The sequence below is a fragment of the Oryctolagus cuniculus genome, chromosome 19 (assembly GCF_964237555.1).
Source record: "Oryctolagus cuniculus chromosome 19, mOryCun1.1, whole genome shotgun sequence".
NCBI classification, from domain to species: Eukaryota; Metazoa; Chordata; class Mammalia; order Lagomorpha; family Leporidae; genus Oryctolagus; species Oryctolagus cuniculus.
In genome coordinates this window covers 24,516,052-24,540,706 of record NC_091450.1, presented here as the reverse complement: position 1 = coordinate 24,540,706, position 24,655 = coordinate 24,516,052, and the positions used below count along the sequence as shown (strand labels likewise).

Below are 24,655 nucleotides of genomic sequence, written 5' to 3'. Positions count from 1 at the left end.
CTGTATCCGCTGGCCTGGGCTGTCACCCGCTTTGTGTAGCTCTCCCACTGCTTCTGTCCAGTCTCCCATTGCTGCTGCTCTCTCACGTGCCAGACATCTCCCTTTGCGGTTGGGGACATCATCTGACGACCTACGACCAGTTGTGAGCAGTCACAAAGAACAAGCTAGCTGAGACGGGGGCAGTGGGTCACTCGGGACCGGGTCCTAGCGGTGCTTGTGATCCTTTGGGATACAGGTGGATCTGGAATCCTGTCCCTGCCTCGTTTCCCTGTTTGCTAGCCCCCAGAGTGTCTTTTCCGTGCTGATGTGGGCCCTTGTCGCCGTGGAAGGTCATTTGCCGTCTCTTGAGAAGCCGTTCAACCCCGCTAAGCGCGATGGTGGGGGCGGGGCAGCGGGGAAGCCCCTGCTGCTGTGCGCACACACAGATGTGCCTTGCTCCCAGACTCCGATTTCTCCCTGTGTGTTTCTGGTACTGAATGTGAAATGACAGTTGTATGTGCGCAAAAAGACAGACACTTTTCTCCTGCCAGATTTGTTGTGGCAATTTATTAGTGGATCTAAGCAGAATGTTTGTTCCACCAGGGTTCAGGTGGGCTGCGCCTAAGAGGCGAGAGCACTGCTTTAAAAATAAGTCTGAAAAGGTGTGTATTTGTTACAGGGATCCAGGATCGTGTTTTTTCCCACAGTGGAAATTGTTCCTAAGAGGTAAACATAAATTGAAAAATGGCAAGTGTCCTTCCCTCTCCCCAGATGTATTTATTTATTTGAAAGGCAGAGAGAGAAAGAGAGTGCGCATGCGCAAGAGTGAGAGAGATCTTCCATCTGCTGATTCACTCCCCAAATGGCCCCAACAGCCAGAGCTAGACTGATAGGAAGCCAGGAGCCAGGAGCTTCTTAGGGGTCTCCCACATGGATGCAGGGGCCCAAGCACTTGGGTCGTCCTCCACTGTTTTCCCTGGCACATTAGTAGGAAGCTAGATCAGAAGTGGAGCAGCCAGGACTCGAACTGGTGCTCATATGGGATGCCAGCGTCACGGGCGGCAGCTCGACCCTCCGCAGTGCTGGGCCAAGTTTGCCTCTCTTGTTGGCTCTGTCTGGTGGTGGTTCCGGGACTCTGGAGCGGCCATTCTTAGGCAGAATGCTGCAGATCCCGCAGAGCTGCTTGGCCTTGGCTTTGCCCAACCTGTTTCCGAATGATTGTCAGATTTGTGCTGAGGTTGCCGAGATACTCGTGTGTATGTAGTATGCCATGTGGTGGGCAGGACCTGTTCCCTGTCACTCTCAGGAGTACCTTGTCTGCGTTCCGGTCCCCTGCTTGCATTGTGAATTACAATGATAGCATCTTACTTCAGTTTCTTCTAATGCAAGGGATACTGACTGTTTCTAATTCTATTTACAACAAAAATTCTCTTAAAACATAGTGCCTTTTTTTTTTTTTTTTTTTTTTTTGGAAAGACGGCCATTCCTGCTGTCTCAAGGTTACTGTTTGCATGGTGTATCTTTTATTTATTTATTTTTAAAAGATTTTTATTTGAAAGGCAGATACACAGAGATAGGAAGGGAGGGTGTGAGTGGGAGAGGGAGAGAGCAAGAGTGAGAATCTTCCATCTGCTGGTTCAGTCTCCAAATGGTTTCAACAGCAGGGCTGGGCCAGGCCAAAGCTAGCAGCCTGGAATTCCATCTGGGTCTCCTATGTGGGTGGCAGGGGCCCAAGCACTTGGGCCATCTTCTGCTGCCTTCCCGGACACATTATCAGGGAGATGGATCGGAAGTGGAACAGCTGGGATTCAAACCAGTGTGCATTTGGGATGCCAGTGTCACAGGTGGCAGCTTGACCCACTATACCACAATGCTGGCTCCAAAATCTGGTCCTTTTAACAGTGTAGTGCTTAAAGAAATTTAATTTTATTCTATAAATATTTGCTTTGACTAAGCAATATCCTGTAGTTGTCCTTAGCAGAAGTTGCTGCAAGCTTTTATTTCTTTTTATTAATATAGAGAGTACAGATTTCATATATTTCATAGGTACAGTTCTGAGAAGATAACATACTTCCCTTCCTTCCCCTCTCCCTCCCTCAACTCCCCCTTTCTTCCTTTATTTAAGCTTTGCAAAGACTTCAAGTCCACTCTGTTTTTTTCTTTTTCTTTTTTTAATTTAAGATTTATTTTTTTATTACTTGAAAGGCAGAGTTACAGAGAGGCAGAGGGAGAGGGAGAGAGAGAGAGAGAGGGAGAGGGAGAAGGAGAGAGATAGGGGATAGGGGATAGGGGATGCTGGTATTACAGGCGCTGGCTTTACCTGCTATGCCACAGTGCCAGCCCTCAGTCTACTCTATAGTCACATGCCTATTCACTACTAAGCATAATATTTAACAAGTGAAAAGTGAGAAGACCAGAGTTCCACATAAATGTAAACAAGAGATAAAACAGCAGTCAAATCACAAGATGTCCATTTAATTTCTATACATTATTTTTTGTATTCTATATTAATTGCCACGTATTAGAGAAAACATATGATATTTGTCTTTTCAGGACTGGCTTACTTCACTAAACATAATGGTTTTTAGTTACATCTATTTTGTTGCAAAAGACAGGATTTCGTTCTATTTTACAGCTGAGTAGTATTCCATAGTGTGTATGTATTACATTTTCTTTATCCAGTCATCAGTTGATGGACATCTGGGTTGATTCCATATCTTAGCTATTGTGATTGGGGGTACAGATCTCTCTTTCATATACTGGTTTCATTTATTTAGGTAAATTCCCAGGAGTGGGATGTCTGGGTCATATGGTAGGTCTATATTTAGATTTTTGAGGTATCTCCATACTGTTTTCTACAGTGGCTTTACCAGATTACATTCCCACCAGCAGTAGATTAGGGTACCTTTTCCCCCCACATCCTTGACAGCATTTATTGTTTGTTGATTTCTGTATGAGAGCCATTCTAACCGGGGTGAGATGAGACCTCACTGTGGTTTTGATGCTAGTGATCCTGAGCGTTTTTCATGTGCCTGTTGGCCATTTAAATTTCCTCTTTTGAAAAATGCCTGTTCAAGTCTTTGCCCATTTCTTAACTGGGTTGTTTTGTTGTTGTGGAGTTTCTTGAGCTCTTTACAGATCCTGGATATTAATCCTTTTTCAGTTGCATAGTTTGCAAATATTTTCCCCCATTCTGTTGATCGCCTCTTCAGTTTGCTGAGTGTTTCTTTTGGAGTTTGGAAGCTTCTCAGCTTGATGTAATTCCATTTGTCAGTTCTGCCTCTTGTGGGGGCAAGGAGGAGCTCTTTGGTCTAACAGTAAGGGTCTGGGACAGCTTCTCAGACGAAGAGATGCTAGGACAAAAGCTCAGGTCTGACAGAGAGGGAGGAGGAGGACAAGGCGTTTGCCTCCCTCAGCGGCCCCTCCTGCCGAGGAGGCAGGACCAGGATGTGGGGAGCAGTGTGGGTCTAGAATGTGCAGGGTCTCCTCTGTCCTGGGAAAGGGTTTGCTCTTTGCTGTCAGAAGAGTGGAGAAGCTTTAAAGAGTCACAAGCAGGGAGCTGACTGGAGCAGTTCTGTGCGTGAAATCCATCACCCTTGCTTCACTGTGCGGAGAGAATTCTGGAAGGCCACGACATATTGGATGGGGGAGGCACGTGGCCACTACAGCAGTCACCCAGCCAGGGATGCTGGGTGGACCTTGGGGCGGAGTTGGTAAGAATGAAAGGAGTGCAGAGGATTTGGGAGGGATGTCGGGGGAGGATGCACCAGACCAGGAGTCCTGTCTGGCATCCTGAGGCACACTCTTCGGGTATATTCTTCTTTGATGTGTCTGCCTTCACCTGGTTCGCTTATGGCCTGCACCATCTGTTTCCTTCTGCTTTCCTCTGAAAGTGATTCTGTGAATAAAAATGACATCCAGCTTAGAGCAGCTCCTCGTCCAGGTAAAGACATAAATGAGCGACTCCAGTGAGCAGCGAGACAGGAGTCGGCGATCTGTGATTGACACGGCTGCATGTTCCTTCTATGAGGTCTGTGGGTTGCCTGCTCCACGTGGAAAAAGCCCAGCAGGGCCCGCACTTCGCAGTGATGCTGCCCAGTGGAGCATTACCATTTTGTTTAGTTCATTTTCAGCCTCAGTTAAGGTGTGCAGGGTGCATCCCTAAGTGGCCTGCACACAAGGCTTGTTTTGCTTCCGATTGGTTCCTTCCGTGGCGTGCTCTGGAGGTGCTGCTGGCGTGCGTGGTACAGAAGAAAGCCGGCCGTGACAGCAGCTGCTCATGCTGCCTGGTGCTGCCCTTGTGCTGGAGGGACACTGGAGCTGACCTTGACCCCAGAGGAAGCTGGGAGATGCACCGTGTGCTGTTGGCCAGCAGGGGGTGACCTGGGAGCAAGGGTAAGAGGGGCACCTTTCCTGTCCAGGGTAGCTCTCCTGCCTCCCCAGGGCAGGGCAGGCCGTCATGTGCATGGGTGGGTGCAGGGGTCCCTGCTTTCCCCGTCCACCACCATCCCTGGGACACTTTCCTGTAGCCAGGAGATCCTTTGAGCACTGGAGCCCCCCATGCCAGTGTTTGGCCCTCCAGCCTCTGTCCATCACCCTTGGGACGCTTGCACCCTGCACATGGTCCGGAGCTGAGGATCTGTCTGCAGCCTCCTTTTCCTGTTTCCTGTCACTCTTGTCCTGACGCCATCACTCCGTGCTCTGTGCTAGTGGTCCCTCTGGCCTGGAGTTCTTCCTCTCCAGTTTTGTGTGGCTGACTTCTGTGTCCCTGCGCTCTGTGCCTCCGTGTCACGCTAGCCAGAGGTTCTGTCTGGAACTGTGTCCCTGACGTGGCCCTGTCTTTCTCTGAAGCTCTTGTGTCACTTGTCAGAAACCACGGTGATGTGTTGGTATGTCTGGCTCCCCTGCTAGGCTCAACCTCCTGGGAGGACAGGGGTTTGTTCTCTCCGCTGCCAGACCTTGGAGTTTGTTAGTGGAGACTCGTGCACAGCGTGCCATCGGATCGCTTGCTGATTGAAAACGTGCCTGGGAAGAGCTGTGGGGGCTCCACGTGCCTTTTTCTCTGAGAGCAGAGAGACGTTCCTGCTTGCTCGTCTGCTGAACAATTCACCACGTCTTGTTCACTCACAGTCCTGTGCGTCAGGTGGTCAGGCGAGGTGCAGCAGGTTCTCACCCCTGCAGAAGATAAGAGTTCAAGGCAGGGGTATACATAAAGTGTAAAATATGGGAGCGAGTATGCATTCAGGTGTGAGTGCTGGCAACCCCAGGAGGAGGGATGCTAACCAGGGGAAGGCGAGGTGGGGCTGCCTACGAGGAGGGAGCCGGGGGAGAGAGCGGCCCTGCCCAGTGGTCCCTTTTTTGGCTGGGGTAGTGGTGCCCTGACTGCATCTATGAAAAGGGTGGGTGTCTTCTGGGACGCTGTTCGTGGCATCTCCACTTGGAACTCAGTGTGTATATGATGATCCTGGCGTCCTCTGTATCAGGTGCATCATGGGAAAGTGGGTGTGCTGGACTGACATGCAGTGGGCAGAGTTAGGGTGCAGGCTGCAGAGAAACTGCAGAAATTCTTCTGTTCTCTCTCTCTCTCTCTCTTTTTATTTTTTGTGGACAGTGAGAGAGAGAGAGAGAGAGAGAGAGAGAGAAAGGTCTTCCTTTTCCCGTTGGTTCACCCGCCAATGGCCGCCGCAGTTGGCGCACCACACTGATCTGAAGCCAGGAGCCAGGTGCTTCCTCCTGGTCTCCCATGGAGGGGTGCAGGGCCCAAGGATTTGGGCCATCCTCCACTGCCTTCCCGGGCCACAGCAGAGAGCTGGCCTGGAAGAGGAGCAACCGGGACAGAATCTGGTGCCTCGACCGGGACTAGAACCTGGTGTGCTGGCGCCACAAGGTGGAGATTTAGCCTATTGAGCCACGGCGCTGGCCCTTCCGTTCTTTTACTTCCCGTCTGACTCCCTGCCTGTCCTGGCCCCATTTCGGAGTAATCAGGCCATCTGGGGTCAAGCCCACTAGGGCCCCTGTGTCTCATCCTTGGCTCCGGTCTCAGTTCCGCTTCACACAGCATCTTCCCCTGACTGGCTCGGGTCAGTCACACCGTGGTGGTCTCAGTGTTCTCGGCGGGAGCATTCTCGAGGACAAGCCCAAGTTCACCAGGCCTCTGCTGGTCTCGCACTTGCTGATGTGTGAGGATTGCAGTTAGCAGGTTGCACGGCCAGGTCCGGAGTCAGCGTCCAAAGCCACTGCGTGGAGAGTGTGGATGCAGGGAGGTACGGCTCATTCCAGTCCCCAGCGTGACCTCCACCCTGGCGGTGTAACTGCGCTGTGGTTGAAAGGACGTGTGTCAGAGCCAGCCTGCTGGGTTTGAATTTTTACCTCGCCACTCCCCATTTATGTGATTTCAGGCAGCCACGTTTCTGTGTCTCTTTCTCCTCTATAAAATGGAGTAGAAGCTGTTTTGTTGGAGTGCTGTTGAGGCTTAGGTGATTGATACAAATAAAAGTTTTCGGACTACTTCTGGTGCCTGGGGAATGAAGTGAGTCCCTTTGTGTGGTCAGCTCTTCTGTCGTCTGTACACTCATTCATTCCTTCACTTTCACATTGTTAATTTTCATCCAATGATTTTATTTATTTATTTATTTGAGAGGTACAGTTAAAGCCAGAGAGAGGGTGAGACACAGAGAGAGAGGTCTTCCATCCACTGCTTCACTCCCTGAATGATTGCAACTGCCAGAGCTGGGCAGATCCAAAGCCAGGAGCCAGGGGCCTCTTCCAGGTCTCCCACGTGGGTGCAGAGGCGCAAGGACGTGGGCCGTCTTCCACTGCTTTCCCAGGCCATAACAGAGAGCTGGATGAGAAGAGGAGCAGCCGGGATACAAACTGGTGCCCATATGGGATGCCGGCAGCACAGGTGGAATCTTAGCCCACTACCATCGCGCTGGCCCCTCGATGATTATTAAACCTGCTGGGCCCCAGCCCTGTCCTGGCTTCTGGGATGTAGGAGAACCCCTGTGGAGTTTGCAGGAGGTGGGGAAGGAGACCCTGTGGCCCAGGAGCGATCTTGGTGAAGTGTGGACTATGTTGGGATAGGGAGCGCAGGCCAGGGGAGCCCAGGGCAGGAGCCCCTTGCTTGGACTCGGGTAGAAGCTGGCAGCAACGACTTGGAAATACAGGAAATAGCGTAACATAAGCCTTGATGGAGGAAGTGGCCTTCAGTGAGCAAGAGGGTCCAGGCAGGTGAAGAGCCTGTGCAAAGGCCCGGAGACAGCATGGGGGCTGTGTGTGGAGGGTGCAGGAGGCAGGAGGCCTCTGCCTGGCTCTCCTGGAACTGGACTCATGATTTCTACTTCTGATTCCATGGAGACGGGGTGCCAGGGGAAGACCTGCTGCTTGGAGCCGAGGGAGGAGCTGGGCGCGTGGCCAGGTGGGCCTGCAGCTGGGAGGCCTGGCTTGGGAAGAGGCTCTGGGGGAGTGAGGGCTGACGGCAGAGGGATGGGAGGCAGCCCGAGGTGCAGACGTGAATCCTGGGCTGGGGGCTCCCTCCGTGTGGCTGCTTGTGGCTTCCGGGCCCTGCCTGCTCCTTTGTTCCTCTGGGGGCCGGCTTTCCAGGAGCAGCACGGGCCTGGTCCTTGTCCTCACACTGGGCTCTGTGTCCCTTAGTGTTGTGGCAGACATGGAAAGCAGCCAGTTCTACGCTCAGAACTGAGGCTCCGGCTCCCACTGCCCCATGTGTGAAGTGCAGGCGGCAGAGGATGGGCTATCTGCTGGCTCACGGCAGGCTTCCTGGAGGAGGTGACATGGAGCTCAGTGCAGGACAGACGGGGCTCTTCTAATGGAGCCTGCTCTGCATCCAGTGACGTGGCCTGTGGCTTCGTTCTCTTCAGGGAGAGGCCAGGCTTCCAGTGTGCCTGGGCCGGTGCCCATGTCGCTGATGCAGGAGGCTGCAGTCATTCGTGGGGGCTGTGGGGTTCTGGGGAAGGGGGTGCCAGAGAGGGCTGTTGGCAGCTCCTTCTCAGAGCTCCCTGAGGGTCCCCAACCGGACCTCCAGGGCCCTGCCCTCTGGGCTGCAGTCATGTGGCCAGGCTGTGCAGGACACTGCCACGATCCTGCGTGGTCAGGTGCACAACCTCAGATCAGGCTGTCAGGGATGGAGTCTTGGTCCCCCTCCTTGTTGGCTTCTTGCCTCAGTTTGCTCATCTGTAACCTGGAGGCGACAGCAGTTCCTGCCTGCCTGAGTTTCTTTCAGGTTTAAATGAGATAATGTGTGGCAAGCACTTAGAGTAGCAGTGAGAATGCAGTTCGTGTCATGGCTGTGGCAGGCATCAGTGGTTCTGAGCCTCGGTGCACGGCTCTCCTGGGTTTGCCATGAGCTAAACTTCATGATGCAGAAGCCATGGCCTCCTGAGCCCAGGTTTCAGAACCAATCTATGTGAAAGAAACCCAAACCCAGCTTAGTGCCACAGAGGGTCTGTTCTTCTGGTGTTACCTAATCTTCCCCAAACCCACAGCGGTTTCTGCAGACAGAATTGAGTGACAAAGAAAATGGAGTCTTGCAGGCTCCATCCTCAAGCCCCAGAGTGACGGATTTAAAGGAGCCTTCATCTCCTTCGAAGCACCCTTCCATCTGCAACCTTTTGAGCTAACCAGTCCTAAGCTGCAAAACTGGGAGTTGCCAGCGGGTGTGGGCCCACTCCCGCCTGGTGGCCTCTTCTGGTCTCCTCTGGGTCTCTGAGCCACAGGCGCGCACCCCCCACCCCACCCCACCCCCCGTGCCTGGCCCTGACGATTTCCCTGTGTCTGTGATGGGGAGAGGGGACTGTGCCTACTTGGTAGGATTGAGGAGGGCATTGCGGAGATGGTGCATGGTACTTGGCTCACAGGGAGTGCTTGCTAACACAGGAGCTCTAACTCACGACTGTGAACTCCCTCTGTGAACACAGGCTGGCTTCCTGGCTCTCCCAGGCCCCTTGTGTTCTCACTCCTGTCTGTGCACGCGGACTCCCGGCGCCTGCTTCAGCACTGCTGCCTCCTGGTGCTGGCAGCCTCGCCTGAAGTATCACAGTGGCAGTGCCGCTTCTCTGGCTCGGACCCCAAGAGACATCGGCTGTTTGAGGGGCCCTGGGCGCTCAGCTACTGGGAGCCTTCAGGGCCTCCAGCTGCCTCTCCAAGCGGCGCGTTGCCCGAAGTGAGGCAGCAGCTGCCTCTTCCAGCTGTCTAATTGCTCATCAGAGCCACTGCAGCACCGGCCTAGGAAGGTGCACTTCTGCACCTCCAGGCCAGGCCCGTGTCAGCATCGGGGAGGCCTCAGGTGTCGGGTCTGCGGAATCGCCAGGTGCAGATGCAGGAGCTGTTGGCGTGTGGGTCTTCAGGTCATTTCAGTGGATCTGGAAATCCCAGAGTAACGTGGGTCCACTTGTTCATACGGCAGCTGCTGTCCTGCCCCCTTGCATGTACCAGATGTGGAAATGCTAGAATGCGGCGGCAGGACAGTCACCTGGGTCGGAACCTGGGGGTTGGGGCCATTCTGCTGTGCTCAAATGTTCATCGTAGTAAATCGTCACAGAGGGCCTGTCGTAGGCCAGACGAGTGAGCAGAACCAACAAGGACTCCTGCCCTTGTGGTTACCGTCCATTTAGGGGGAGACGATGGTAATGACCTGCCAGCCTCAAAATACACCCCAGAGGTGCCTGGCCGTTTGTGCCTGCCCTTGCAGCTCCAGGCCTCGGCCTGCAGCTCTGACATAGGCCCCGAATGCTGCCACAGCTGCGCGCTGGCCTCTTCCCTTCTAGTCCTGCTCCGTTGCGGTCTGTTTTTCACACGGCAACCACAGTGACTAAAGAACTGCGTAGCAGCCCCTGCTGGCTGCGCCCCAATGAGCGTGAGATCTGCTCTCCTGGCCCACGGGGCCCTGTGGGATCCACTCCCAGCTCTCGCCGCTCCCACCTTTATCACACTGGAACCTCACTGGCTGCCTCTCTGTTCCGTGAGGAAGACACTTTGGGCCCCACTGTAGCACTTCCCATTCCTTTTGCCAGAATGTTCTCCCCCGTGGGAGCTCGATGCCCGAGCGTCCCGTTAGTCAGTTCTCAGTGTTCTGAGACCTCGTCGGAGAGGCCCAGCCTCCGCTGTGGCCGGAGCTCGCCCAGGGCGCCCTGTCCCGACTCTGCGCTGTGCAGCCGCTGCTGCCATCAGAGATCACCCTGTTGGTTTGCTCGTTTGCCACAAATCGGGTGTAAGTGCTCAGAGGGCGGCAGCCTCACGGTCTCGCTCCTCTTGGGATTCAGGGCCCTGACCCCTGGCAGCAGCTTCCCCTTGATGCACTGGATACACATGAGATAGCGGCACCAGGGTCTGAGAGCCTGTTTGCAGAAGGAATGTGGACCAGTGTTCAGCTCTCCAAGGGTTTACGTCCCGCAGTCTCATCGTAAGCTGAAGATGCATTTACTCCTCCCGGCCCACTGCACAGCACAGCCGAGCAGCACGGCACACCTAGCGCCCCAGTCATCTCCACTCACAGCCCCAGCATCGCCAGTGTTGCCGGCCTGGGGCAGTTCTCACCGAGTGCACATCGCCCCCTTGTTAGCGCACCCATCGTAAGCTGGGGCCTGCCTTTACCTCTCTGCCTTCCCACCTAGCAGTCAGGAGGATCAAGTGCCTTCCACCTGCCCATGGCGCACGGACTTGTCAAGGCGTGCGAGTGAGTTTCCATGCTGGGCGTGGGAAGTGTAGATAGCTGTTGCTTTCTATGATCCGCAGCATCAGACGCCCTTAGGGACGTGAGCCTGCCTTGGGGAACCTCCTGGACTCCGTAGGAGGAGGACTTCTGTCTCGTGTCTTCATCTCCCACTGTACTCGCAAGGTGCAGAGACAGTGGAGGCGGATTCAGCCCTCTGGCTTGGCATGTTACAAATCCCCCCAGATTCCTCCTCCTCTCTCCTGTCCTCTGCTGCTTCCCGCTCTGCCTTGCCTTGGGTTCCTCGGCATAATTAAGATTTTTCTGGGAAGTTGTCAAGGCCACCGAACACCCCTGTCAGCGTTTGAAATGGCCTCTAGTGTGTTGTTCATTATGCCATTTGCTCCCCGTGTGTCCAGGCTTCTTTCTCACGTGGACACAGACCACACGTAGCTTCCAGGTGCATGTGGAAGCCCTTCACAGTGAGGCTGGCCCTGGCCAGGTGCCTGGTCCTCCTGCCCCTGGATCAGGTGGGAGCCTCCCTTCTCACGCCCTCCTGTACCTTGCAGAAACCCTGACTGCGGATGGGAGGGATGCCAGGGTGGTCTCTACTCCCCCCATAGCTCACAGCACTTTGATAGTTGCTGTGACCCTAGGCACTAGGCTGGGGAGCAGGCCTTTGGGGTACCAAAGCGTGGGATCAAAGGCAGCCCTTGGAGGGTCCTGTGTGGCTCTTGGGGGGAGAACCCTTGGTTAGGGTGTTCCTGTGCTTCCCGTTTCTTTATCGTTAGGACTTAGTGCACTGGTCCTCAAGCATGGTGAGCATTGACGTCACCCTGGGTGTTTAGTAAAATGCAGGTTCCTAGCCAGGTACTAATTTCTGGGGCCTGGACCCCAGACTCTGCCTTTCTAACAGGGTTTCCCTCCCAGTGCATCCCTCCCCCGGTGGTTTGAATGAGGGCACTCCACAGCCCATCTTTGGCGCCACGCTGGTCTAAATAAGTGCCCTGTGTGCCTGGGTCGCCCCTGGCTGTGCCCTGCCGCCTGCCTTTCCCTGTCGCACCCTTCTCTGCTCCCCGTGAGCGCCCGCCCTCCCCTGCTCTCCTCCATCCCCCAAGGAGGTGGCTGCCACACCGGGGCTCTGCGTGTGCTGCTCTGTGTGTCCTGACCCCGGGCTTCCTTCAGAATTCAGAAGGGAAGTGAACTTGCGATGTGACTTCTTTTCTAAACCTATCTTTATCCCCCTTAAAACCGTAGACTTTGCCATGACCTTGAGTTTCAGGGATGGTGATTTTTTTTTTTCTCTTCCTGCCTGTGCTGTTGGCATTGCGCTCTCTGCCTTGATACCCTGTCCCTCAGAGGTTCCTGGCGCAGGGGCAGATGCCAGAGCATTAATTGTTTGAGATTTTCCTTTGTTTTGAACCTCGCCTCCTCCTCCTCCTCAGCCGTGTGTGCCTGTGTGCCTGGGCTTTGTTTCCCACGCTGCCTTGCTGCCTGGGTTACCTGTTGGCTGGTGGATGTCCTGCCTACTGCTCCTGTTGGGGGTGTGTGTCCTCCACTCTGGCCATCCGGGGTCCCGTCTCTTTGAGTGTGGTCCAGCCTTCTGGCGTCTGCTCCTTCTGCAGGCTTCTCTGGGCTGTGTCAGTCTGGTCCACGTGCTGACTGCTCCTAGCTCACGTTTGTGCATTTAGCCCCGTGCTTCACCTGGGTCTTGTTTACAGTCTGAATGTTACACCTGAAACCGACTAAGTCTCCTTGTGTTGACAAATGAGGAGGCCGACGCCTGTGGGAGTCAGGTGGCCGTTGATGGTCCGTGGGAGTTTTTCAGCTGAAAAATTTAAACTGCACCCCCCTCCCCGCCTCATACCCAGATTTTTCTTTTCTGGGAACTCATCACCAAGAAATGTCTTCGCACCTGCGCTGAGAGACGGTGCAAGGCTGGGGACCATGGTGCCATTTGCTTTGGGATCAGTAGGGACTAGAGGGATAGGTTTCAGTTCAATCCTGTGATGCAGCCTTGATAAAGATGGTCTGTACTGGCAGGATGCATGCCAAGGCCTGTGTGCAGTGCAAGCAGGCTCACTCCGCCACGTGAGCTGTCTCTCTTTGATAACAGAACGCAGCTGGCCCGAGCATCTGAGTATGTACCTGTGTGTCTAAATACCAATATAAACGAAGGCCAGAGAGGTTGTAGGTGCAAGGGGCTGAGGTTTTGGTAGAAGGTGTCTGTCCGTGTTCTGTGCTTCGCTCTTTGGATTTTTTAGTACAGATACATTCCGTTCCCACACAGTTCACCCGTTGAGTGTCCCATTCGGTGGGTTTTGGTACATTGACAAGGCTGTGCAGCCATCGCCGTTGTACAACTCCTGAACATTTTGGTGGAGTCTGGCACCCACTAGCCCCATACCCTCCCTTGGCAACTGTGAAACTACTATCTGTTTCTTTAGGCCTGGGGGGGGGGCAGTAGCATTGGGGAAGGAGGATGGAACATATCTGTGTGTGGCAGGTACTTAGAGCGGCCAGGCACTTGCTGTCCATGACTGTTAGCTTGTTACGGGGACCTCTGCTCTGGGACAGTGGCCTACCTCGGGGAGCAGTGGAATGGAGCACATGAGAGTGTCCACACGTCTGAGAGAACATGTGCCCACTAGGAATGCAGGGGACATCACAGAACTTGGGGCGGTGTTGGGACTTCAGTCTACCAGGTCCTTGAGTTGCAGGGGTCTGGTTTTATGCAACAGGGCACACAAATGTGTGAGTGGCGGCAGTGAATATGTCACTCATACAACCTAAAAACACCAACTTTTTAAGGAACTGAGGAGAAAAATGAACAGTTTTGAGGGCCACATGTAGCCTACCTTGTTAATCGGATATTGTCCTCAGTAAGAGTGACAAGGTCTGTCCTTGTTGACTAATTTTGGGGGTTTATAGATTCAGGCCCAAGTTGATTGCTAGCCAGTGATTCAGTCAGGAAGTGCTGAGTCTCATGTGTGCCTTGTCCAAGTCTGGGTGTTTTGTGGGTGCAGGGAGACAAGGTAGAGTCTTGGCCTTTTGGGGTTCCTCGTCTGAGTGGACCGTCAGAGCCGTGGATGTGCCACTGGTTACTCCAGCAGCTGCCACCACGTCACCATGATGGCTGTGCTACCCCTGCCCTCCGAGACCCTGCTGGCTGATTCGTCCATTTCCTTGGCGATTCCTCCAACATGGACTGCAGACAGGTGTGGTGGTGCCCTCTGTGTGGAGCAGGAACCTGCCTAGGGCAGCTAAGCACCTGCAGAAAGCGCTCTGCTGCATTCGGACCCAGGGCTGTCCGGCTGCAGCGTCTGCGCCTTTTGTATTCTGTGTCCTTGTCATCCTACTGACACGTGCTGTTTGTGGTGTACACCATGTATCTAACTGCCCGCAGTGTGGCACGGTGTCCTGCACTGGAACAATTCAGAGAGATCCTCCGTGTGGGCTTTTGTGATTTTAGCAATCTCTTCTTAAAGGCAGGTTGTACAGTCATTTCCCAAGAAAGGTTTGACTTCTCAACATGGGCACGCAGAAACGAACACCTTCTGCCACTCACGCGTAGCTCTGCTGCTTTAGGGATGAATCGCAGGAGTCGCCCGTGCTTGCTGTGCCATAGAAAGGGGACTCGAAGGTTTAGAACAGAAGCACTTGTCGTCTGCTGCTGTCTGCACCCCAGGGCACTGAGATCAACAGCCTGGGCGGGTCCTCTGCTTGGACTACCTTGTGTGCCCCCAGTAAAGCCGCAGTGCGTGTATTTACGTCACTGGCGTAATTTTTGAGCCTAGCTAGACACATTCACAGTTTGAAAAGAGCTGTTTTATTTTATCTTTGTAAAGATTTACTTTTATTTGAAAGGCAGTGAGAGAGAGAGAGCGAGAGAGCGAGTGAGCGAGCGAGCAAGCGAGCAATCGACCGATTGGTGTTCCATCTGGTGACTCACACCCCAAATGGCTGCAATGGATAGGGCTGGGCCAGGCTGAAGTCAGGAGCCAAGAACTTCATCCCTGCTCTCCCATATGGGTGCAGGGCCCCAAGCGTTTGGTTCATCTTCCACTGTTTTTCCAGGCACATTGGCAGGGAGCCGGATCCGATGGGGAGCATCTGGGATTCCACCAGCACTCTGATAAGGGAAGCTGGCTTCAAAGGCTTATCCTGCTGTGCCTGGGGCTGCTACCTGTAGTGCTGACATCCCATGTGGGTGCCACTTCGAGTCCTGGCTGCCCCATTTATGATCTGATGTGCTTGGGAGAGCAGCGGAGAATGGTCCAAGTACTTGGTCACCTGTATCATGTGGGAGACCTAGAGGAAGTTCCTGTCTCCTGGCTTCAGCCTGGCCCAGCCTTGCCCTTGCATCCATCTGGGAGTGAACCAGTGGATGGAAGATTCTCTCTCTCTCTCTCTCTCTCTCTCTCTGCCTTTCCCTCTCTCAAATAAATAAATAATTCTTAAAAAGAAAGAAAGAAAAGAAAAGCCTGCTGTGCCACAATGCTGGTCCTGGAATGAGCTGTTTCCAAGACGGCACTGGGGCCATCCACGTCACCTTGGCCATTGTTGACGGGCTCACCCTTTGCGTACCTGCCGAGTGCATTTGGTGCCCTGGCTTTGGTTCAGCCAACACTGGTGAGTCACTTAGATCCACAGAGGAAATCCCTGTGTCTGGCTTGCCTGTCTCCGTGTTTTATTCCAGCAAAGAAGTTGTTTTCCCTGTCGGACCACTTTACACTTAGCAAGAAAAACACAGCCCTGAAGTTGCTGCCCGAGCCCCGGCGAGGCTCTGTCTCATATGCAGGTGGAAATGTGGCGGTTGGAGGTGTGATGGCAGTTCTGGTGCTAGGCACAGTCGTGCCCAGCTGTCCTGCGCGTGTGTTCTGTCTTTAGCCGTCTCTTGGAGAAGGGCTGTAGCATCTCAACAGGTGAGCAGGTTTCCCTGCAAAGACCCAGAGTGGAAGCACCCTTCCAGAGGAGTGGCTTTCCAATTTTGCAAGGAAGGTGGGTTTTTCCCTGAGCGTTCATCTTTTGAGAAATTAGCATCTCTTTAATGCGTGGAGAATGAAAAGTAGTTTCCAGTGTGTTCCTGACTGGTTCTCATCGGAGTTGGCGCTGTCGCTGTTGCGCAGGTGGGAAGCCGAGGCTCAGAGAACCGATGTCCTGCGTCCGAGTCCTTTGGGCCGGTTCGTGCCATCTCCAGGCAGAGGGAGCTCCTTTCAGTACTCATACCCTCGCGACTCCCCCTTCTGATGCCCGGCGTGCGGGGCTGTCCTGGTGCAGCGGCTGCTGTGAGTCCTGCCGTTCGGTCTGGCACTACCTGGAGTCAGGAAAGACCCAGGAGGCTGAGGCCCCGTCCCATAAGACTGCCCTGGCTTCATGCACAGGTGGCGAGTTCCAGGCTGTGGCCTGTGTTTCTGACCGGCACGGGCTGCCACACCGACATTCCCACTCCTGCTGGGGGTCACTCATTTGCTAGGGTGGCTCCCTGCATCAGCAAAGTGCTTTCTTTACTTACTGTTGGGGAAGAGGTGCAGGGCAGGGAGTGTGGAGGGAGGGACCACCAGGGTGAACAGGGGCCACCCATCCAGCATTTGCAGCTGCAGGCACCTAGGGAGACTTAGAGATGCAGATGTGATGGGGAAATGCAGCCCTGGGTCATTAACTCAACCTGCGGCCCCTCTCCCTCCTGTCTGAAGGGGCTGGGCCTGAAAGCTGCACCCCTCTAAGCACCAGATTGTTTTTTCCGGCAGCCAACCTGCTCCTAGGCTCCCAGGAGCCCCCAGCCCCCCAGGAGCCCCCAGCCCCCCAGGCATCTTACACAAGACACTTGGGTCTTTCTTGGTTTGGCGATCCCAAAGGCTTCAGGAGCTCTGGGCCACTCAGTGGAAGAGCACGTGTGAGTGCCGGTGCCAAGTAGTGTGGTGACACAGCCGAGGGCGGGACCCAGGAGTGCCGTGTCTCCCGTGCCCACGTGCAGCTCCTTGTCTGCTGTGAGATAGGACTTTGTGCCTACTCACACACCTCCCTTTCCCTCCCACGTTCATTGTGGAAACAAAGGACAGCCCGGCGTGATGGTCTCCCCTTACCTGCAGGGCCTTGTTCTCATCAGAAGCTGCCGAAGGCACAGATCATGAGGGACTCTCTCCAGTCTCGTGGTTTCCCATCCCTGCCTCCTTGTGATGAAGTTTAGTTTTTAGCCTCCCCACGGCAAAGTTGAATTTATAAATTAGGTGCTGAGAGATTAAACACATCGAAGTATTATAAAAGTATACCATAATAAGTGTTATTCAAAACATATGACTGTGTGTTTCCTGAGTTTTCTGATTAGCATTAATATTCTGATGAGTACTTTCGGACTCTGGTTAGTGGTGGGTAACTGAGACAGTGGTGTGGGAAGCCACGGGCTGTGGGTGAGGGGCACTGCTCAGCAGTTCTCGGCGAGTGGGGCTGATGGCTGGCTGGACGCTCTGGGCTGCCAAGTGCTTTGCCGCTTTGTGGGCCCCAGGAGGAAACAGCTCTCGGTTACTGGGTGCTTTCCCCACTTCCTTGAAATGGAATAGCAAGTTCTTTGTTGAAGGGAGAGCAGAGCTGTGCACCTCTCTGGTGACTCCACCTCACCCCCCACGCCACTTTGAAAATAAAATAGATGCCGGCGCCGCATCTCACTAGGCTAATCCTCCACCTGCAGTACCAGCACCCCAGGTTCTAGTCCCGGTTGGGGTACTGGATTCTGTCCTGGTTGCTCCTCTTCCAGGCCAGCTCTCTGCTGTGGCCTGGGAGTGCAGTGGAGGATGGCCCAAGTACTTGGGCCCTGCACCAGCATGGGATACCAGGAAAAGCACCTAGCTCCTGGCTTCGGATCGGCACAGTACGCCGGCCGCAACACACTGGCCATAGGGGCCACTTGGGGGGTGAACCAACGGGAAAAGGAAGACCTTTCTCTCTGTCTCTCTCACTGTCTAAATAAATAGAAAATAGAATAGAGCTATGCACAGTCTCTTACCTCCTCTCTGGCCTCGTTTCCTGCCCTGCTCACCCTTGTTCATTATCCTTTAGCCTTGCTGGTCTCCTGCTGTTCCACAGTGCATGGGCTCCAGCCCACCTCAGGGCCTTTGCACGTGCTGTCCCTGGGCATTCTCCTGCTCTGTTCTGGTTTCTGCTCAGGTAGTTCCTCCCTTTTCCTCCCTTACTTAATCAGCACGCGTAGCACCACTTCCTCCTGCTTTAATGTCGCTCAGCACTCAGTCTCACTGCCCGGCATATTCAGTATTCACGTTTATATTTTCTGAACACCCACAACTAGAACATGAGGCTACTTCAAACAGTTCGTGGGAAAAACGGAGTAAAAAGCTAAGTTTATTTTGGTACAAAAATTTCAAGTGCATTTTTAAAAAGATACATTTTTATGAACTCTTTGAATATCCCTCTATGTATAAATTGTGAATTTTTTTGCACCCCAAAAATTGTTTTCCATTAACTTTTTGAAGCAGCCACACATAAGCTTCAGCTGGGTGTTGAGCGTTTGCCCTCCTACCATCTCCCTGCGTCTCTGGGTCTGGTGCCTGATGTATAGGTAGTCTTGAGTCGCTATTGGAGGACAGGCTGAGGGATAGACCTGCCACGGGCACCCAGGGTCAGCAGCGGAGCCAGGCGTGGGTGCAGGACTTGTGTCTAATCCCACAGCTCTTCTGCCTCGTCCACAGTGCTCTCGCCACGCCCCAGGGAAGCCCCTCGGCTCTGCCCCTCTGCTGTCCCCTTTCCCAGGGCTAGTGTTTCTTCTGCTTTGGAACCTTGAAGTGTCCCAGATCGCCCAGGGTACAGAACTTGGCCCACTGCTCCAGCCCCCGGGCGCACCTCCCTCGGCCTGTTACTGCGTCCTAGGAAGCCAGCTCTGACGTCACTGCCACCTCTGCCTGCTCCGCCGTCAGCACCGCACGCTGTTCCCGTTGTGAAAACCTACTGTTGGCCATGCTGCTCTCCGTGGTGTTTGAGGTTCACCTTAAAATCATTTTGGCATAAACCCCACGCATCTGCGTGCCTGCTGGGAGACCAGCGTGGTCTCTGCTTACCGCAGATGACGTCTCACAGAGGTACCCGGTGCTGGGCAGCTGTGCTCATCTGACAAACCGTGCTTGTTGTCCTAAGAGCGACCTGCTGGTGCCGCTGGGTAGCCCATCTTCCAGGACGCGGGAAGTGGTTCTGACTTAAAGCCCGGCTTGGTGCTGCCACCGCACACAGCTTCACTGTCTGATGACTTGGGTTTACAAAGCGGAGCCTCATTGTTTGTGCCCGATCAGTCATTTTCCATGTGGAGTTCAACAGCTGTAATTATGCCTTTGTGCAACCGCGGGAGGAAATTGCTGACTGCCCCGAGTGTGGGCAGCTCACTGAAGTGGAGATTTTCCCGTGGGTAACGAGGATGTTAACCAGGTGGACGGGGTTCCTGGGGGATCCTGCGCTGGAGGAACAGCGCACACACTTCCGGTCTTACCTGAGATTGCGATGGCCGGGGAGAGCCGTGTTGGAAGGTTCCATTGTGGTTGTTCATTTCCAAATGTGCTGTGAATCCCCAGACTGGAGCGGTTCACTGCTCTGAATTTTCTGCGAGCCCACTGAACACAGTGGGTTTCAGATTTTGGTGAGTCTATTAAATCAAACCTTTATTTTCTGCTTCTGACTTTTCTCTGTGTTTCAACATTTTTCAGCACAACTTAACTTTTTTACTGAAAATGGTAATATCTGGCCATGTAGCTCAGTCTATTTTTTTTTTTTTTTAATTTATTTGACAGGTAGAGTTATAGACAGTGAGAGAGAGAGAAAGGTCTTCCTTCCGTTGGTTCACCCCCCAAATGGCAGCCATGGCCAGAGCTGCGCTGATCTGAAGCCAGGAGCCAGGTGCTTCCTCCCAGTCTCCCATGCGGGTGCAGGGCCCAAGCACTTGGGCCATCCTTCACTGCCTTCCCGGGCCACAGCAGAGAGCTGGACTGAAAGAGGAGCAACCGGAACTAGAACCAGTGCCCATATGGGATGCTATGCCAGAGATGGAAGATTAGCCAAATGAGCCACACAGCACTGGCCCCAAAGTCTATTTTTTAAAATTTTTTAAAAAATTTATTTATTTGAAAGGCAAGCTGCAGAGAGGAAGTGGCAGAGACAGAGAGAGTGAGAAGTCTTTCATCTGCTGGTTCTCTCCCTGAATGGCTGCGATGGCTGGAGCTGAACCTGTCTGAAGCTGGGAGCCTGGAGCTTTATCTGAGTTTCCCACGTGGGTGCAGGGGCCCAAGGACTTGGGCTCCATCTTCTGCTGCTTTCCCAGGTGCATCAGCAGGGAGCTGGATCAGAAGTGGAGCGGCCAGGTCTCAAACTGGCACTCATATGGGATACTGGTGCTACAGGTAGCAGCTTAATCCACCACGGCACCCCATGAGACCCTTGTTGAGGGAAAAACATCAAGTTCTGAACACTGTCAGATGAGCTCACAGCGTGGAATGAGATTGTTGATGATTAAATTTCCTGTTTGCGATTGCGTTGCTAACGTCGTTTTAAAGCCTTGTGTTCTTGAATTCAGAGTGAGCTGTTATTGTCATGAACAGAGAAGTATGCTTTCTTCTGAGGTATTAAATTGCCATTCTTGCCATTTCCCAATTAATAGACCATCCCCAGAAAAGATGCCCCTTAAGCAAAAAAGGTGTTTCATCAGTCACAGAAGTTTGTTGTTTTGATTGGACTCTCACAGTTCAGTTGCTGCTGATCCTGTCCAAACTGACTAAAGATGCCGTCCACGGCTGAGGCGTCCGTGGTCATTTTCCTCGCACAGGCTTTTGGTTTCCCTGGTCTGTGTCAGCTCCGGGCTCTCCCGCGGTGTCCCCCCACCCCTGCGTGCTCACACGCCTCACGCTGCCTGCCGCTTGCGTGCCGAGGCTGTCTCCACGGGCACCCTGTGACCTAGTCGGGCTGCACCCGCCAGCCCCTGTGTTTTTAAATCGGCCTCTTTGGAGACGTGTGGTTCACATCCCTCCCAGCTCAGCCTCGCTGAGGACCCAGGGCTGTAGCTGTTAATGTGTGTACGGAGTGCACCACGTCACCACTGTTCCTTTCCAGAACGTAACTGCCTGTCCTGCGGCCGTCACTGCCTGTCCTGCCCCTGGCCCCCGGCCCCTTTCCTGGTGCCCGGGCTCACTGGGGGAGGGGGTGGTGGTGGCCGCGGCCTCTGGCTTCTGCAGCCTGGCCTGACGCTCTCGCTGCTGCAGGAGCCGGGCTTCGTTCCTCCTCACGGCTGAACGATGTTGCGTTGTGTGGGTTCCTGTGTCCTGTCCATTTGAGTTCCTTCTGCTGTTCGGGTGTTAGGAATACTTCCCTAACTTGCATTTCTATTTGCTATTCCTCGATTCCTTCCCTTCTTTTGGTGAGTGGTTAGAGGTTTTTGAGAGACTGAATGTCTGAAAATGTCTTTCTGCCGCTTCTTGGTAATTCTGAGGTGGAAACGACTCTCCCTCGTTGTGTTCTAGCAGAACGCACTGCCGTGTAGACGTCCTGTGGCACTTCTGACTTCCTGTGCGTTATAAAGATTCTGCTTCTACTCTGACGGTTTGCAGCGTCATCTCTGTCCCCTCTGCTCACAGGTGTGCGAGAGTGCTCTGCACACGTCACGGCTGCTGTCCTCCCAGGCACCCGGTGTCCGTGTCTGTGGGCCCTGGGACGCTGTTGAATTGCAACTCCGATTTCCTCCCCCTAGTGCTACCTTTTTTTCCATTCTTGAGATCTTGTTTGAGCTCATAAAGTTCTGTTTGCTCTGTTTTCCTTTTGCTTCTATTTTACTATCCCTCGTTTCTGTCTTTTTTGGCAATTTCCCTACCCTTTCCCCTTATATTCACTTTTTTGCTGTCATAGTTTTTCTTTGAAAAAGAGGTCTTTTGCTCTGTGTTGCATTTATTTTATTATATTTTACTTTATTTTATATTATTTTATTTTATTTGCATGCCTTCCTGTTCTTGTTTCATGACTGTGTCATCGTCTCTGTCCTCCCTGAGAATATTACCTAGAGTTTGCCTTTAAAGTGTTGCCCTGTGTAGTCTCTTTCCTGTAGGCTGTTTTCCCCCTTATTTTGTTCTGGTCCCTGTCTTTGGTCAAGCGTCAGGTGCTTTCCAGACATGGACTCACATGTGGGTGTAGGCTCCTGAGACTGGTAAAGAGCTCTGTAGATGTTTACTTTGGGCCTCTTGGGGGCTGCCCTGGCTTTGCCATTCCGCAAGAGCGCCCCCGGCCGTCAGCCTCGGGGCCCAGGACAGTACTTGTTTGTCCCCTTGTTTGGAGGTGAATGCTGTCGGCCTGCTGTTCAGGGAGTGGTGGGGTTTTGGGGAGGGAAGCCCAGCGTGCCTTTCCTGCTTTGTCCCCGTTTTCAGTCAGGTGCATTCCTGGTTTAGCCCAGACCGACCGTGTTTCCTTCTGCATGGACTAAACCCCTGCCTTCCGCCAACTGCTTCTCAGCAGGCATTTGGTGCCTCATCCCCCAGGCTATGTTAGCTCATAGTTTATCGACTTTTCGAGATGCGTTCATTCCACGTTCATCTTGGAACTTTTTGGGTTTTGTTGTTGCCCACTTGCATGGAGGAAGGAGGTAAAAAAAAAAAAAATTGGCATTTTAGCGGGATGTGGAGGGGATGTGAGTGTGAATTAGTGTGTCCAGTGTGTCATATCTCACTGCAGCTCCTCTCCGTTCTGAAGTCATGGTTTCGGGTTTCGGGTTGCTGTTGTGCACCTCTGTGACGGAGCAGCCGGGGGACAGTAGGCGCTGCTGGGATGGGGACACTTGAGGGTTCCATGCAGCCTGCTTGTCACTCAGGGGTCTTGCTGACTGACCGGCCCTGTCTGTAATAGGCTTTCGTGTGGCAACGTTACCACGTAGGGACGTTACTGCCACGGCAGGCTCTAACTAGCTTCCATTCAGCTGGCAGAAGTCTGACCCATAGCCCCCTCCCAGCGCGCTGACTCTGCTCAGTCTTCCATGTGGAGTCGGTCCGTGTTGCATTACTGTAATCACTATTATAGAGTGGTACACCCGAAGCTGGGTAACTCTAACAGAAAGAGGTGTGTTTCGGCTCTTTGTTGTGGAGGCAAGACAAGGGCTTGATCTGGTGCCAGCCTTCTTCCTGGCTGTGTCTGGAGGAGCCGGGGATCACGTGGAGCATGTGTGGGTGTGAGGGTCCTTTTTGGCTTCTTTCCCTCTTAGTTTAAAGCCCCGGATTCCATCATGGGGCTTCCATCCTGATGACCCCACCTGCAACACACCATGGCTGGATTAAGTTTCTACCTTCTTAATCACTTCCCGTGGGGACCAAATTTCAGCACGTGAGGCCTTGGGAGACACACGGACCCTCTCCCAACTGCAGTACCCACTCTCCATTTCTCCTTGAAGGCCACTCCTCACCCCAGGGGGCTAGCCTTAGACCCCGGCGCTGCCTCATCCTTCTCGCATTTGGGGCGATGGTCGCCGTCCAGGAGCACACGGGACTGTCTGCAGAGCTGACCTTGTCTACAGACTTGAGACTCACCCGTATTCTTCCAACGTACCTGGAGCTCTTGGCTGCTCTTCCACTGTTCTTGGAAGAGTCTGGCTTGTTCTCTGCCTTGCTGTATCTGCTGTGCTGTGTGAAGAGGGCCTGTGTGGACGTACACGCAGTAGCGATGTAGTAGACACAACCCCCAGAGGTGTGTGCTGCGCTCAGGCTGGCTCTGTCCTGGCAGCCGGTCTCCTTGACGTGTCTCCGCGTTGACCTCATGCCTTGGTGCTGTGCTTATCACGGTGACTGCCTGGCTGTCCCCCTGAGTACAGCTCACCATGGCCACTTCCCACCCCGTGTGCACTGTGACCTCCACTGCCATCCCACATCGGGCTGTGGCAGGCATCACCTCCCTGGGTATCTCTTTGTTGGAGAAAAGCAGTGTGGTCACTCTAAGAGACTCCCGTCCATTGCTGTGATATTGAGAAGTAACCAGACAGGCCCTGGTGCCCCTGTCTCATGACAGATCTCAATGTCGTCATACGCCGCTGGTCACTCACGTCACTGTGCCTGTATTTAAGTGACTAGCAATTGTAATAGTCCCCCCTTTTTATCAAGAGGCTTCTCTCTGAAGAGGGGTGGGAGGACAGGTACAGTGGGAAGAATCACCATGTTCCTAAAGTTTTTTTAAAAAGATTTATTTATTTATTTATTTATTTATTTATTTGAAAGGCAGAGTTACAGAGAGGCAGAGGTAGAGAGAGAGACAGAGACAGAGAGAGAGAGAGAGAGAGAGAGGTCTTCCATCCACAGATTTATTCCCCAAATGGTCCCAACTGCTGGAGCTGCGCCAATCCAGTGCAGAGCCAGGAGCTTCCTCTAGGTCTCCCACGTGGGTGCAGGGGCCCAAGGACCTGGGCCATCTTCTACTGCTCTCCCAGGCCACAGCAGAGAGCTGGATCACAAGTGGAGCAGCTGGGACCCAAACTGGCACCCGTATGGGATGTTGGCACTGCAGGCGGTGGCTTTACCTGCTGTGCCACAGCACCAGCCCCTCCTAAAGTTGTAATTATGAAATATATGAAGTTTGTATTCCATAAATAAAAGGTTTCTGGGGGAAAAATGGAAACCATTTGGGAAGGAAGATTTTTTTATGAGGAGAATAATTTTTGATTATAGTTGAAATATTTATGGAGTGACTTTTTTCTTTTCAAGTTGTGCCGAATCTTTGGAGTGTTGATGGAGACGTCCCGGTCGCGGCACAGAAGCCTGGGGAAGCTACTGAAGAGCTGGCGAGCTCCTACGAGCGGAAGCTCATTGAGGTGAGGCCACTGTGCTGCGGGCATCTGAGTTCTAATCCTGGCCACCTGGGGGCTTTTCTGGAACTGCGCTGGTCAAAATGAGCAGCCACCAAACGCCATTAACCCTCCCGACACGAAACCGAAATACATAAAACCAGTGCGCTTGCTAAAGAAGGCAAGGCTGATTCTTTGAAAATTACCAGTGAGTT

General features: G+C 53.4%; 1 protein-coding gene across 2 annotated transcripts in view; it reads left to right on the top strand.

Moving 5' to 3' along the window:
- SNX29 (sorting nexin 29) overlaps window positions 1-24,655 on the top strand; it is a 478,886-nt gene that overhangs the window by 246,034 nt on the left and 208,197 nt on the right. For both annotated transcript variants that reach the window (XM_051847819.2, XM_008257737.4), the window contains exon 15: window positions 24,361-24,467. In XM_051847819.2, the coding sequence (XP_051703779.1) occupies window positions 24,361-24,467 (107 nt within the window). The remainder of the gene's footprint in view (window positions 1-24,360; window positions 24,468-24,655) is intronic.